General features: G+C 38.3%; 1 protein-coding gene across 1 annotated transcript; it reads right to left on the bottom strand.

Moving 5' to 3' along the window:
* Positions 1–7,115: 7,115 nt before the first annotated feature.
* Positions 7,116–15,668, bottom strand: r3hdml (R3H domain containing-like). Its single transcript, XM_020587691.1, is given in 7 exon segments — positions 7,116–7,350; positions 13,295–13,351; positions 14,023–14,138; positions 14,270–14,372; positions 14,521–14,639; positions 15,530–15,559; positions 15,561–15,668. Coding segments are annotated over 7 exon segments (768 nt in total).
* Positions 15,669–15,879: the final 211 nt, after the last annotated feature.

Below are 15,879 nucleotides of genomic sequence, written 5' to 3'. Positions count from 1 at the left end.
TATGGGAGATGTTGGAGCAACGTGTTAGACAGCGTCTCCACCACCCTGATCAAACACCATATGAGGGATTATCTGTTGGAAGGACAGTGTCCATCCCTCCAGTAGAGCTCAGAGACTTGGAGAGTCAGTGCCAAAGTGCACTGAAGCTGTTCTGGTGGCACGTGGAGGCCTAACACCTGATTGAAACACTGTATGTTGGGTTTTCCTTTCATTGTAACATGTGTAACATGTCACTTTGTAAACCTGAGTTAATTCTGGCATAATTGTCAGGTGAAATTAGAAAAGAAAGACTTCATTGTTAGTGCAAATGCAAGGTGCACGTCAGACTGATCCAAAAGCTCACACTTGTTAGAAAGACAGCTGCTCCTCAGAGAGACAGGTGTTAATGGTTCATAGCCTATTTTTAAAAAATCAATGAAGTACATATTAAAAAGTATTAAAATGATTATAATATTATAATCTTAGGAAGAAGCTTTAAGGGACAATTTAGTGAATAGCAGGTGAGGATTTACTGAAGTGAAAGGAAATGTTTAGTTAAATCCAAGGTTTACATTGGATTTCATATATTGGTTATTGGTGTCAAGTTTCACATGTGAACACAAGAATTTCTTGTGTTTTGAGCAGTGTTATCTGTCTGTTCTTTTGTGTGTGCTTTTGATTTTGCACAATAATTAGTGGTGTAGTGGTGAAGGAAGCATTAAGCAAGCTTTACTTAAATAATGCCACATTGTAAAAATACTCCATTACAAAATAAAAGCCCTGCATTTTACTTAAACAAAAGTCAAAAAGTGTTCAGAAGAATGTACTTAAAGTAACAAAAGTAGAAGTACTTGTTCTGTAAGTGGCTGGCATATTATGAATTATTACATAAAAGGTCATTATGGCTTCATCAATGTATAAGAAGCATTTCACTGTTGCAGCTGACATAGGTGAGCTAGTTTTAATTACTTTATGTAGAGTTACAGTAGGTAAATGTGAAAAGGGGCCCCAAGACTCTGTTATTGTAAGGGGTTATAAATCAGAAAGGTTGGAAACCATTGGTTTAATCTTTAATACTGTGTTCTATGTTATAAAGATATTATTCCTCTTTATAAATCTAAAACTACAACTAAAGCAGCTGTAACTATAGTAGCTAAAGAGTAAGAAGTACAATTTATTTCTGTAATATAGTGAAACATAAGTATAAAGTAACTGAAGTACAGTATGTAATGACAATGTAAATCAAAGGTTATAACATCTGAAAAAGTTTAAGTGAGAATGATCCGACATTGGTTAAAAAGCATATGTTTTCACATAGGACTCCTGCAGCAAACTGCACTGAATCAGATTGTTTTCAAATACAAATTCTCTGCTTGCACAAAGTGGCCACCTCTTCAATGTCACACAGCAAACAGTAGCCTTGTATTTGAAGAGAAAGTGCCAGTACATAACAGTAGGTCAACGATCCTGAGTTCAACCAGACCTTAGAAGCAATAAACCCCATGTGGGTGATCCTGTTAACCATACACTCAAATTATCCTTGGGGCTCATAAAATTATTTTTCTTCCAGCAGGCAAACACTATAACATTCCTGGAGGTTCCTGGGCATGATTGAAATGATCTGTTCAGTGATTAAATACTGGAACCCCCCCTTGCCCAGTAATCTAATCAGGAATTAAAATGGATGTGATCAACCTGTGATTAAAACATAGAAACTTCTTGTCTGACTGTCAGGTAGGATCACACAATTAGAGCCACTGATCTTTGCCTAAATGCTGTGAAGTTCTTTAACCACCTGATTAACTCAGTGGAAACTACACTCATGATCAAGAAATGATCAGCAGCCTTCTACACACTTTAATAGGCATCAAATGCAGCTCAGTCAGGGCATGTTGTTTCACTTGTGTGTACAGAGTTCATCCATTACGACATTTCTTCACGTTCGATCTGTGTTGCTCTTCTGCAATGTTCATATTTGCTTAGGAAGCATGCTGATTATTTCAAAGCAGTAAGCAAGTGAGTGGAGGGGGACAAGGGGTGAGGATGGGAGAATCAGTGTGGAGCTATGACTGAGTCATTCACAGCAAATCTTATCTGGCTTGTCATTAAAGTCTTTTATTGCTGTTCCCATCTTAAATTCCTGCAAACTCCTCAAGGATCAATCATAAATGTACTATAAAGTGTAATCTGCACGACTATAGCTTTCTTAATCATGAGCTGTAAAAACTATTCTGGTGTGTTATCTACATTTTTGAGGTGGGGGTTGGTGTTAACATGCTCTATCTACATTCATCTATCTCAATACTATCTTCAAGTTTTGTGTTCAGGATGAATCCAGTACCATTACAGCTGTCACTGCTGTTTTTTTTGTCAGCAAAAGTGCAAATCTCAAGATTTTATCTGGCTTTTTTAGTGGTTTATTTCAGAGTACTCAATTTTGCTGCTTAAATGAAACACCATTTTCTGCTTTGCTGCATGCATGAAACTTACTGAACTTAATAAAATGCCATGAAAGAGATAATAGGCCGAACAATGAAAATACAAGTTATTTTGGTCAGACTGCAGATATCTCCCCCAAAAAATTGTGATTTGTGTATGACCAAATACCTGCAAAGCTAATGACATTCGCATCAGCCTTTGCATGTAATGCTCATTAGTTAGCAAATGTTAATAATAATAATAATCAGTTTATTTGGCCAAGTATGTTACACACAAGGAATTTTTTTCCAGTACAGAATCAAGGCAGCCATCTGCGGCGCCAACTCAACCGATGGCTCTAACCATTGGGGGCAACTTGGGGGTTCAGTGTCTTGCCCAAGGACACTTTCACACGTGGATTGCAGACACTGTGATTCGAACCTCCAACCCTCCATTTGTGAGACGACCACTCTACCCACTGGACCACAGTCGCCCCCAATGTTAGCTTGCTAATGCTATCAGCTAAGATGGTGAACTAACACCATGTGTAACATGAGCATATTAGCTTGTTATTTAGCGTGCATTAGCATGCTGACATTAGCATTCACCCCTACCACAGAAACAAAGAGCAGCTAAAATGGCTGTAAACTCAGTCTTGATCTTAGTGTGACCTTTCTAAGCACCAACACTTTCAGATGCTACAAAGTAAGATTTCTGTTACAAAAAAAAAGCCCATTTAGGTGTAGAACGTTCTCAATCAATAAAATGGTTAAGCATTGCTAAGAGAGTTCAGTTTTTAGCAGCAGGTTACGTGTATGAATGTTTTAATGGCCCAGCAGCAGATTATTTGCAGGCACTTCAGTATAGAGGTCAGTATACTGTCGGCGTAATACTCATCAAAATTCACAGATACCATTCATATAACGCTTTCATTGTGTGGAGACCAAAATGTTGAACAGTTAGCCAGATTACATGTGAAACTGATAGTTTTAAAACAGCTAACACTTTGTATTAGAAATGGTAAGAGGAGAAATGTAATTATTATTGTTGTGAAAATGTACTAAATGTCCATTAAGGAATGACTTGAACAATTAACAACATTCACTAAGTCTGCAAGGTAGTAGAGACAAGTGAGTGTGTTGTTGCCATCATCTGACAAGACCACTGTGGAAATCAGATGTATTAACTTTGAATGTTTTTATCTTGTGTCATGTTTCAGTTTTATGCATGCATGTGGTTTACATTCAGTGCAATTCATAATGTGTTTAATTTATTTTTAATTTAGTCTTTGTATGCCAAGGTCTCATGTTAGATTGAATATGTGTTGTTTTGGCTCTCTTTTCTTGTGAATATTTGAACAAGAGACAAGAGTGTGATGTGTACGTTGTTGATCACAAGATGCAATAAAACAACATAAGACTAAATCATATTTTCATTATTTTTATGTTGGTGATAAGCAGTTATTCAGGTGAACCTTTGGCTGCAGCTGACAACAACTGCCTGACATTTAGCTGTTAAATACATACTAAATACAGTGGGAGGTTGCCATGTTGAACTGTGATGGACCAGAGTGCTGTCTTATAATCAGTCACCCAAACTCCTGCCCCGGGGCTAAAAGTCAAAGGATCGCTGAGACCTGATGTAACACTTGTGTGATTCTCCCCTTTGAAACTTTAAACTCCAGTTTGTGAACAAAGTCCTGTCTATCTTCTGAATAGGAATCTCCGACCACTGACCAAACTCCATTTGCAACCGCTGCCTATTTGTACCTTCTCCTCAATGACTACATTTCATTTCCCCAAGTCCGATCTCAAAGGCAAGCAGGAAAGAAAGCCGCATAGTCAAATCAATTTACAGGAGCCAACAGCTGGGAAGGAAAAGACGATCATGGTGGCCTGGAACAGTTAATAAGATGTGGAATATATCCTGTTGGGGGACTCACATTGTTTCTTTCTAAGAGAGCTACACTGCAAGGGAAATGTGAGTGTTTGTGTGGCACATCCAGGAGCATGTTGATGTTGATAAGAGTAAAACAGAAGGAGACAATGTGCTGGCTGCAGCAGATTTAAGGCCAGCATGTAAAGGCTGCTCTCCTGCAGTAGATGGAGGAGATAGGTGAGTACAGTGTCATGGCAAAGACCTTGTCAACAGATAACTATCTGCAAATAGCACAGCTTATGTAAGCCCCTGTGGTGCACTGGGGGAATATCATATTTTCTGTGTCACTGGAATAATGTCCTTTACTTTTATCACCCATAATGACACAAATTGACAACCAGTTTGCCTTCTTTTGGTTATTTTCTAATTATTTGAATATGTTTAGTTTGGCAAACTGTGTCATATTTCATTTTTCCTGCCAAGTACATTTCAAACTGTGTTAACCAAAGCCAGTCCATCCCTTGTAGTGGGGTTAGATACGTAGTTTCCAAGGGTTGTGCTAAAATGTGATCATAGACATAGTGAGATTGCCAACCAGAGGCTTGAAGAGGCCTTTCCATATTAATCACAAAGTTAACATGTACTGTGAAGGGTTTTCCTTTTGGTTTCTTCTCAAGTCATAAAACCCACAGAAACTTGTAGCTGTATTTTATAAAGAGAAACAAAAACAGAAAAATTGTCATATTGTTCTCACCTGTGATGACTCTTTGGTCTCAGGGTAATGATAAACCACTAATGTCTATTTAGTTGTCCTGTATCTCATAATATTAGAAGTGGTAAAAATATAGGTAGGTTTGCAGGAGATGAGGGAGGTATGCAGTTTAAAAGGGCATAATAATTCTCATATTACATGCTTTATTATATGCTGTATAAAATTTCTTATTATGCATTTTTTAAAACTACTTGCAAAGTCCACAACTTTGCAGCTTTCGTGCACATGTCACTTTGTGTAAAATATTTATAATGTATATTCTACAAAAACATGGCTCATCTTGTAGCACATCCAGCCAGAGTGAAAAGTAGCCTTTATGCACCAAATAAGTAAACAATTGCATCAATAAACACAAAAAAGTCATGCAAGACGTAAATCAATCACAGTGCATGATAAGAATCTATAATCATTAACTTTGCTTCGCTGAGAGTTCATTTTGACTGCTAGCCCTATCACCTCTGTCAGCAGCTCTGCCCTGAGCACTTTTATCTGTGATTCTCTATAGGTCCTTCACTCATCAGCCAGTCAATAGACATCTCACCTCCACGGCTTGACTAACAAGGCACTAAATATTTAGCAGTTCAAACCAGAGAGGACTTCTTCATGCAACATGCTTTGTTAAATTCACTAAGGCAAACACAGTCAGCCTGTTCACTATATCAGTAATAATGATACTTCTTTCACTTGGAAAGTTTCAGCATTTTCCTCACTGATCCTTCACTGCCATTTACAACACTGCCCCAGTGAGGAAGTGTTCAGGTCCTTTTTCTGTACTGTAGTACTAGAGTGTAAAAATATGATGTTAAATATTAAAGTAATTTAAAATATTAAAGCTAAAGCAGCTGGTAAAGTTGGAGCTAAATTTTTACCTCCTTCAAATAATGCTGGGTAGCTAATACATCATCATTAAATTGCTAGTTATATTTTGTTTTAATTATCCCAATATGCAAAGTAAATCTTATTTGTAGCTGTCAAATAAATGTTGTGGAGTAGAAATTATAATATTTGCCTCTAAAATGTAGTGGAGCAGTATGATATAAGTATAATTTAGCATAAAATGTAATTACTCAACTAAAGTACAAATAACTAAAAACTGTACTTAAGTGAAATACTTGAGTAAATGTACTTTTCAGGAGTAATTTTTTTCTATACAAAAACTCATCAAAAATACACCTAAAGTGTCAAAAGTGGACATGTTGCGCAGAAATCTGGCTCCTATCAATGTTGTATATGGATTCTTGGTACTGATGGATTATTGCACGAGGAGCATTTCAGTGTAGTAGCTGATCAAGCTCTAGGGCTAATTTAAACTTCATTTTATACCTTTCAGTATTTTAATCTAAAACATGCATCATATTTTTAAACACACAACAGGTTGTGCATCTGAAAGTAAAATAAGTCAGAATTAAAGTAGTCAGATAAATATTGTGGAGTAAAAAGTGCAGTAGTTCCCTCTGAAATGTACTGTAGAGCAGTAAAAGTATTGTGTTGCATAAAAGGGAAATGCTCAAAAAAAAGTTCATTTCTACTTTAGTTGAGCACATGAGTACAGTAGTTTGTTCCTTCCACCATTAAATAACGTACAGGCACCACAACACTGCCCCCTGAGTCTGGTGTACAGTATATACAGTATTAGCTTCCACCACTGCATGTCAGACATTATAAAATCATAGCCACTGCTGCCATCATGTGGATGCAGTCCATAATCAGTCACTGTTAAATTATCAGGTCTACACTGATTAATTACTGAATTATTGTTTCCAGAATGCTCAATACATCAAATCCAAGAGTATCAGCTGTGAAGCTATTATTATACAAAGACCTGTTGTCAGTTTATGCCCCTAACATTTTTTCTCAGTGAAGCAGTTCTTGTAATCAACATATTTTGATTGAGAGATTCAAGCAGCAGTGAATTTGAAACTGATATCGCTACTGTAAAAATGTTCACACCAGCCCCGCACTTCATCTGTTAGCCTCCAGCAGCTTTACTTTCCACAGCTCTGTAGTTTTAGTGCACAAACAACAGCATGTTGTTCAACTCGACTAAGGAATAATCCACATTCTCCGGCTAATTCTCCAAATTGTCTCTGTGTCCATTACCTTTACTTGGGTCGGTGAAGTGCAGCATCCCACTCTGGCCATACATCCCTGTGAAGGCAGAGCCCTGACAGTGAGCCGGCCAGTTGAGCGAAGGCCCATGAGACTCTGTGGCTTTCTCAGGCCTGGCCAGGCTGAGGCAGGCTAGGAGGAGAAGCAGGGCCGCTGTTACTGGATAGAGCTGTTTGCCAGGGCCACTGGGCCAGCTGTAAGGGCCCACGGCACGCAGGGATAATCCCCTAATGCCTGTCACAATGAGATTTGATTGGGGACTTGAACACTTGGATTAATAGTGTTAAGCGAACAGTATGTAATAGCTACCCTCTTTCTAAGAGAGCTACACTGTGATGAAATTGGACTTTTTGCCTCTGTTTAACAGCAGACAGGCACATTTAGTTTGGCTGAAGATTGTCTTTCATCACAGTACAAATTAAATGTTTCTCTTCAGATTTCACCAGCTGAGGAGGTTGATCTCTGTGTACTGTAACAAGCTAAAATAAAATAAGCTTCACACTTTGTACAACTGTAATCATTTATATTCATTGATAGTCTTTGCATTTGTGTATTAAAATACAAATTCTATGTTACTGTTTGATCAGATTTAGAACTATTAACGTTGTCCCTGTCACTCAGATGGTGTATACAGAAGAGCCAGGCCTCACTATGCCCTGCTGTCAAGTCATTCAGCTTGTAGGCAAACAGATATCCAGTGTGGGGCTGCTGAACGGCTGTTGTCATGTTTGCATTCACTCGGTGATTCTGCCAGCAGCAGAGCCCAGGAGTTTGTCCAGGCTGCGACCGTTGAGCCATTAATCCCATGTGTCTGGCACAAATGTATGTGTATTGTATGAGCTATGTGTTACCTTGCTAAGAGAGAGATTTGACAGTTTGTCTAAAGAGTTGAAAACCTTACCCTTAGAGTATCCATGAGACAGAAATGTGAGTGTGTTAAACTTGTTTTAAAGAGGAAACAACCTGAGCCTGAACCTTCTGGACAAAGAAGCACAGACTAACCTAAAGGAAGCTTCCAAAGAATGTATTTGTAACATATATGACGCAGTTTGGGAGGATTTGTTAATTATAGACTGTAAACAAATTCTTTCAGAAAATGCTGCTGCTGCACTCAAACACAGTGCAAGTTAACAATTCAGATGCCTTTCTGGATTCATGGATGATCTGTAGATGTATAAAATATGGTACAACAGAAATCAGAAATATCTTTCTCTCACTGAACATGGTCACAAAGACTTTAACTATGAATAACTGGAATGAATTAACCATGTCAACTGACAAAGACTGGATCACAAAAACAATAGATACTGTGAAGTTAAATTGTCAGATTGTTTACTCAAGTAAAAGTAACAATACCACAGTGTAAAAATACTTTGTTATAAGTAAACGTCCTGCATTCAAAATGTTACTTAAGTAAAAGTACAAAAGCATTGGCATAAAATATAATTCACGTAAAAACAGTAAAAGTATGCAAAATGTTACAGTTTACATTGATTTATGTCATATTATTAAATTACAGTGATTGCTGTATTACTGTGTACATCATATTTAATGTTGCAGCTGGTAAAGGGGGAGCTCATTTTAACTGTATATAATAAATTGAATTACTGCTGGGTAGCTTGTGAATTTGACACCTAAGATCAATAAATCGTATCTATTTTGTTTTATAAACCTATTCTGAAACGTAACTAGTAACTAAAATGATCAAATAAAGACAGTGAGTACAAAGTACAGTATTTTTCTCTTAAATGTAGTGAAGTCAAAGCATAGCCAATACCCAAGTAATGTACAGATACCTCAAAACTGTACTTAAGTACAGTATTTGAGTAGTTTCCACATCTGAGTTAGATAAGGTACTGTATGTGTTAGACTGCAAAACAATGAGGCAGAATACACTGAAACGTGGCTGCAGTGGAAACATACTCACACACTGTCACTATAAAATATAACCCAGGATCACATTGTCATTTCCCCTTTTAAAACTGAGTTAATAATTGTTTTCTTCTTTTTCTTCCATTTGTATTGCACATTGCATATGCTGTAAGGTGCACTGAGGATCTAAGGACAAGGAAACTGTTAACATAAAGACAATAACAAAACAAACTAATCCTATGAAAAGGCCCAAACCAGCAGTGTGTTAGTTCATCTCTCCTGGTGTCTGAAGGCATTAAAAATGGCTCACAGACCTATGCTGTTATATTTAAAATGGCTCAGTAATTATCTAAGACATAAACATTGTGTACATTTTTGGTAATTAATACATATATGATGCATTATAGTGAGTATTTACAGCAGCAAGTAGGTGTGTGTAGGACAGAGTCAAAATCAAGGAGATGGAAAATGTCTGAGGCCTGGTCACAGCAGTACTTGAGAAGGCAACGTGAAAAATCATTTAACCCCCATTGAATTGTTGGAGTCAGTGGGTTCATTTGCAAGGTTGCAGTAAATTTGTATTTGACGTCGAGTTCAACAAATTTCCATCACTGATGGTGCTGTATTGTCTAAAAAGGTATTGCAGCTTATTAGTTGTGTGTCCAGTGTTATTCAGCCCTCCTTTACTAGTCTGACCAGTTAGAGTGTAGAGAAATAGGAGAGCAGATGTAGAAAAAACTTACATGTAAATTCTGAACTGAGCCATTAAACCATTTTAAACCAGTGAAAAACATATTGCTGGTCTGGACCTGTCACTCTCAGGGCTTCCAGAAAATGTTTGGCTCTGCAGGATAGCATGGCTCTAACATGGATCTGATCATGGACACACTGGCAGTTTAGCCACATTGGTCCCCTTGTTATCCTTCTTTTCTCCATTTGGCCAGAGGTTTGTTGAAATCTATTTGCATCTCCTCATGTCATTGTGCCATGCAAATCATTCAATGAATGACCACAAGCGTAAAAACAAACCCCCACCAACTCACAGCTGTATCTGAAAAGAAAATGTAGGAGGCAGTACATGTTGTCTATAAGCAGTATCACGCAGGAAATAACTACTGGGCCTGTATGAGCAGATACATATCTTACTTAAGAATTCAAACCCTTGGCTGTGTTTGTATTTGTACAGCAACACACTGTAGTCAGAGCAAAACACAAAGCTTCCTCAAATTTTTATCTTAGGCTTAATGTTTCCATCTCTTCACAGTTACCTCAACTCTCCAGAAATAATGTTTTCAGCACTGCAGATCCAGAATAAGAATGCTTCTACTTCTGCAGCTTCTCAAAACTCCTGCTTGTACAAAGTGCACCAACAATACTGTGCTCACATCATTACGAATCATCCTGTTAATCCTTCCTGACTCGTTGCACTCTAACTTCTCTGCCATGTCAACACCATTCCCACCAGGCTTGGCTCCCATGGCCTTTCTAACAGTTTGCATATCTCTGACACACCTCCTGGATTACAGCCGTGTGAAGAAGCCAGACTCAAATGGCGATGATATTTCCACTCTGGATCAGTTGTGATCCAGCAGAGCTCTAGAGCCAAACGGCTGCTGCACAAACCACTGACGATAGAAGGAAAAGCAAGCAGCTGCCACGCTCGACCTTTTCTCACTGAAACCACAGAGCCAAGTTGATAAAAACAAAAAAGTGTGTACTTACCAAATGGGAGTTCCATACTTGACCTGACTTGTGTGTTTACATTGACCATGTCGTCCTCTGTTTCTTCTCAAACACAGGTTTTAAATCCTTTTTCCTCTGTCACCATAAGGTGTAAAATGTGGAAGTTTGGCACGGGGTGTTTTAGTGTGAGAAGGGTGTTGTTGGTGCAAGGTAAGGCCGGTGTTGCTGCTGTTATCTTATTGATTTTCCTAATCTGGGCAAATGTGGGTGGGGAGGTTAAACAGTAACCAGGCTCTTATGGGCACCAATCTATATAGCAGCTGTAACTATGGCAACATGATGATAGAAACTCAAATAGACATAAAGTTATTATGAGCTTTTCCTTCTTTCTCATCACCAAACAGTCATTTCTCCAGATACAAATTAAGAGTGAATAAGAACATGAAATAAAAAGCAGTGTTTATACAAAGAGGAGAGAGAAAGCCAGAGGGTGGGGACAGACATAAAAGACAGAAAGGAGTGGAGAATGTACTGAAGGAGGCAGCGAGCAGACTGTGTATGGTGACTGATGTCATCAGTTTTGTTTTGGCTGAAAGGAAAAAGTACCATAATGCTTTAGCTGTCATACAGAGTTGGGCCAGGAACACCTGTGGATGGCAAGACACCCACTGAAATTTAATTTTAAAATGTTATTTCCACAGTCTCACAGCAGAAATGGCAAGTAACCATTAATTCAAGAAGATGAGCTTGCACGGTGCTCTCCAGGCTGAAAGATACCAGCTGCAGGGAACAGATTTTTCAAATTCGAGTCATTCACAAAAATAATGATGCCATTAGACATGACAACCAAGTCAGTAATAAGACTCATATTCTGGACTTATCACATAGTGTAACACAAAATTGTCTCTTAAAGGAATAGGTCAACATATTTGCTTTCTTGTCGACAATTAGATGAGAAGACTGATACCACTCTCATTACTGACTGTTAGATGAAATATTAAGATAGAGCCAGCAGTCAATTAGCTTAGCATAGCTAGCCTGGCTCTGTCCATGGGTAGCAGAGCCTGTTGACCAGCATCTCTACAGCTCAGTAACTCATATGTTGTATCTTGTTAATCCATAGGAAAACTGAGAAGCTGTTTGGGCCATCAAACTAACTTCAGGACATTCAGTTACTAGTATACTAACTGTAGAAATCTGCAAGTTGTCGTTGTAACAATACAGTTTTTTTTATATACCTTAAACAAATGTGTTTGTCAGATCCAGAATTGCTGGATGTTTCATCTTTATACTAAGCTAAGCTAATCAATTGCTAGCTAGCACATAGAGAGTGGCACCCACCTTCTCATCTAACTCTCTACTAGAAAACGATCAAGGCAGGCGTTCCAGAATGTCTCATTTCTTCAAGTGAAAGCATTGACAGTCATTTTACAAAGTGTTAAAATAACCAGAACTGCACAAAAATGTAGAGCGAGCAAAACTTTCTTCCCACACAGAGAATATATTCCAGTTGCTCTCATTTCTGGATGAAAAGCTGCTACATAAACTGTTATTATGGTCACTGAAGTGCTCAGCGAGGCCACTTACTTGTTTATGAGGAACCTGCTTTTGCTTGCTGGGCACAAAGGGCTTCATATAAAGTATTCTACATGTTTGCTGTACGTGGTATTAGTCATTGTGAGTGTGTGTGTGTGTGTGTGTGTGTGTGTGTCCACAAATTGATTGGGAGGAACTGTTGATTACCCCATATTTTAGACCATAAAAGCTGCATTAGTCTCCCATTTTATGGCAGAGAGTCTCTGAGGGATGAATGGAGAGATGTAATGAGGTGAAATGCAGGACAGAAAATGTCCTGCAGCAGCAGTGAGTAAACAGGTAGTTAACATCAGCTTATTTATAGGGATACACAGTTTATTCAGTTATTTATAACTTAATTAATTTTAAGTCAGACTAACATATTACATCCTGGTCTACTGGAGGAAAGACTTGGCAGTATTTCACAAGGTACAAAGAGAAATATTGTACTAATCAAGTCAGGAAATAATAACGCATCCAAAGTTACATCTATTTAAAAAGTGCTTAATTTTTGGTCAGTGACTCCCAAAAATCATTCAAAACAACAAATTCATCACAAACAGTGCAACAACTCTTACAGACGTCTCTATAAATTAGAGAAATAACCAGATTCTTCACCGAATAAAGCATTGTTTTGCCAGTACATTATGGATCAATAGCCAGAAAACTATAAACACCAGCCTATACTGCACCATTACATCAACTTAACTGTGTGAAAAACTCATTACTAAAGATGTGTAATGAAAATGGATATAATGTTACTAGACTACTGCACCATTTTTTATTTGCCAAAATTGTCTTGTCTTGTTACACCGTCATTGTGTTAATGAATGCTGGACATCATGTGGATTCTGACTTTGTTTTTGTTTTCTTCCTTTCTTCCAAACACATTTAAAACACTATGGTATTAATATCTTGTAAGTCTTCTGGTTTTTGCATTGGCTGTGCACTGGTTCCTCCAGCAGGAGCCGCCGTAGCTGGACGGGCAGAGAGAACAAGGCGCACTACGCGCGCCGTTTTCTGACATTCCCAGTCTTATAGGGAGCCTCTCCCACCCAGTTCCCTCTGAAACATCAGTTAACATGATGTTAGCTATAAGGCTTTGTCATGTATGTGGCTTTTTTTTGTTTGCTTGTTGTTTGGATGTATAAGAAACATGTAAGAAATGTACTTTTTTAAAATGACCGATACTTGCTACATTTCATGATGATAATGTATATGTAGTGTGATTTCTCTTCAGAAAAATGTAATGATAAAAAAAGAAAAAGGAAATGTGTTGTGTATAGTCCTGTTTTATTCTTTTCTGATTTATCAGGAAAACAAACAATAGGTCTTCTACCATAATATACAGCACACAGCATAGGTGTGAAAGAAGCAGTCAGGTCCTTTACTCAGGTACAAGCAGCAATACCACACTGTAAAAATACTCTGTTACAAATAAGAGTCCTGCAATCAAAATGTTACAGTGAGTAAAAGTAAACACACAAATATCATTAGAAAATGTACTTAAAGTGTTCAAGTGAAAATGGTTCAATACACATAGCTGCCTCTGTGAGGGTATTATGTTATTGTATATTTTATAACTAAATATTATTGATCATCAGGATCTTATTGTAGATGTGCAGCACATTTTAACAATGGCATGTTTACAGTAGTTTAACTGAAGTGAACTGAGATGGAAAAAACCATCACACTGCTGCTTGCTACATCCCTTGATAAAATAAAGTTCTCCTTACTTTATTGAGTAGTTGCAGACCAGCAGTGTTGCCTCCCTCCAGGTGCTTCCGTGCACATACATGTTAGAACACTTCCTGAGAGCACACCCCACTCGGTTGGTGCTCGCCCACACCATCTGAAAGGAACCATAACACATGTTTTAATACTTAAATCTATAAGTTAAAACCGTGATTATCTGTCCGTGAGTTTAGACATGTTTAACTGGGGACAGAGGTTTCTCTTTGAATGCACCAGTGTGTGCTGTACCTGCGTGTAATGAGAGCACACGGGTCCACTGCATCTTTCTGGGTAAGAGAAGTGGTGCTTCTCATCATACCAGGACCTGACCAGATCAGTGATGGACTGAAACCTGACACATCCAGCACACATTACATCATTCAGCCATATTACTAACATTTCATAATTCAGTCTATTAATTTTAGCCTGAATTCAGTGGATGTGAAGACATTTCTGCTTAAACCTAGAGCTGATTCTGGGAGAGGACTGCACTGCACTACCTTCCTGAGGTGACTGACAGATTTTGGCCCATATATTTCATGGCTTGTGATGGACTGTGATCCTAAATGCATCGTGCTGCCCAAGAGTCAGCTGATCTCACCAGTCCTTCATCCCACAGCTGTAGAGCCAAGAAAGACAGAGAAAAGGATGGAGACAGACGTTGTTCATTCTATTCAACAAAACCAATAACACATCAGCTCTATTCTTTGACTTAAATGGACTTAACCCAGACTGTTTTCATGCATCAGCTCCCTGATGTATTTTCTGTACCACAGTAAAAGCAAGGACATGTTTTACCTGCAGTTTCAGGGGAAGATCTCTATCTTTTTTTTTTTTAATTTGAATAGAATACATTATAAACACAAGTGGGATCATGTGTCACTTCAGTTCTTTTTTCATTTTCACTTGAGACTGGCATGTTTCCTGTTGCTTGGTGTGCCATGTACTGTCATGTGTGGAAATGATGAGAAAGCAGACTTGCAAAATGAAATAGAAGTGTTCATTAAATAATTACTGCTTTTTAATGAACTCATCAGAATCCAAAAAAGTGGTAAATCTTCCCACTGCTGCAAAGTGGGATCTCCTGTAGCCGAAGCAATTCACAAAAATGAGAAAAGTCATTAAGTATAAAGGTTTAAAGAATTTAAATTTTTTGAATGTATTCTAGTGTTAGCCCTGCACTCGCCAATTTTTTATTTGAAAATAAAAACGAATCCGCTGTAAAAAGTAGCAAAGCACCTTACGACAGGTATTATACTTTAGTCCAATTTTGAGGTACTTCTACTTCACTTGAGTATTTCCATTGCATGCTATTTTATACTTCTACATTTATCTGACAACTTTAGTTACTAATTACTCTGCAGACTCTTTAATCAACAAATAAATACTTTAATATTTTGAATTCAAGACTTCTACTTGTACTTAATTGAAAGGACATATTCCTGCTAAAACCCAAATGTCCACAGTACCCCATGTCCCCACAGATACACTGCACCAGTGTTTCCTCACCATGTGCTCCATATTAGCTGCAGGGGGGGAAGACCTGAGAGCAGACTCGGTTGTGGTAGCCCAGCAAGGCGTTCATCTCTCTGGATGAAAAGGCTTGCTTACGTCTGCTACGAGGCACACCGACAGCTGCAGTGATCATCCTGAGGTCTGACTGTATCTCAGTTCCCCCCTGCTTATGTTGAGCAGCTCAGTGGAGTCGGACAGCACAGCAGCAGCAGACGCTATGTGAGTCATCCACAAGGTGGCAGCCAAAAGGAGCTGAGCACAGGCAGCAGCCATCTGCCCTCTGTGGAGCAGGAGGCCACTGCCCCAGGTCTCTGCACACCTATGAGGAGAAGAGAGCTTTATAC

The sequence above is a fragment of the Monopterus albus genome, unplaced genomic scaffold, assembly GCF_001952655.1.
Source record: "Monopterus albus unplaced genomic scaffold, M_albus_1.0 scaffold473.1, whole genome shotgun sequence".
NCBI lineage: Eukaryota > Metazoa > Chordata > Actinopteri > Synbranchiformes > Synbranchidae > Monopterus > Monopterus albus.
This window is presented reverse-complemented; position numbering and strand designations above follow the sequence as displayed.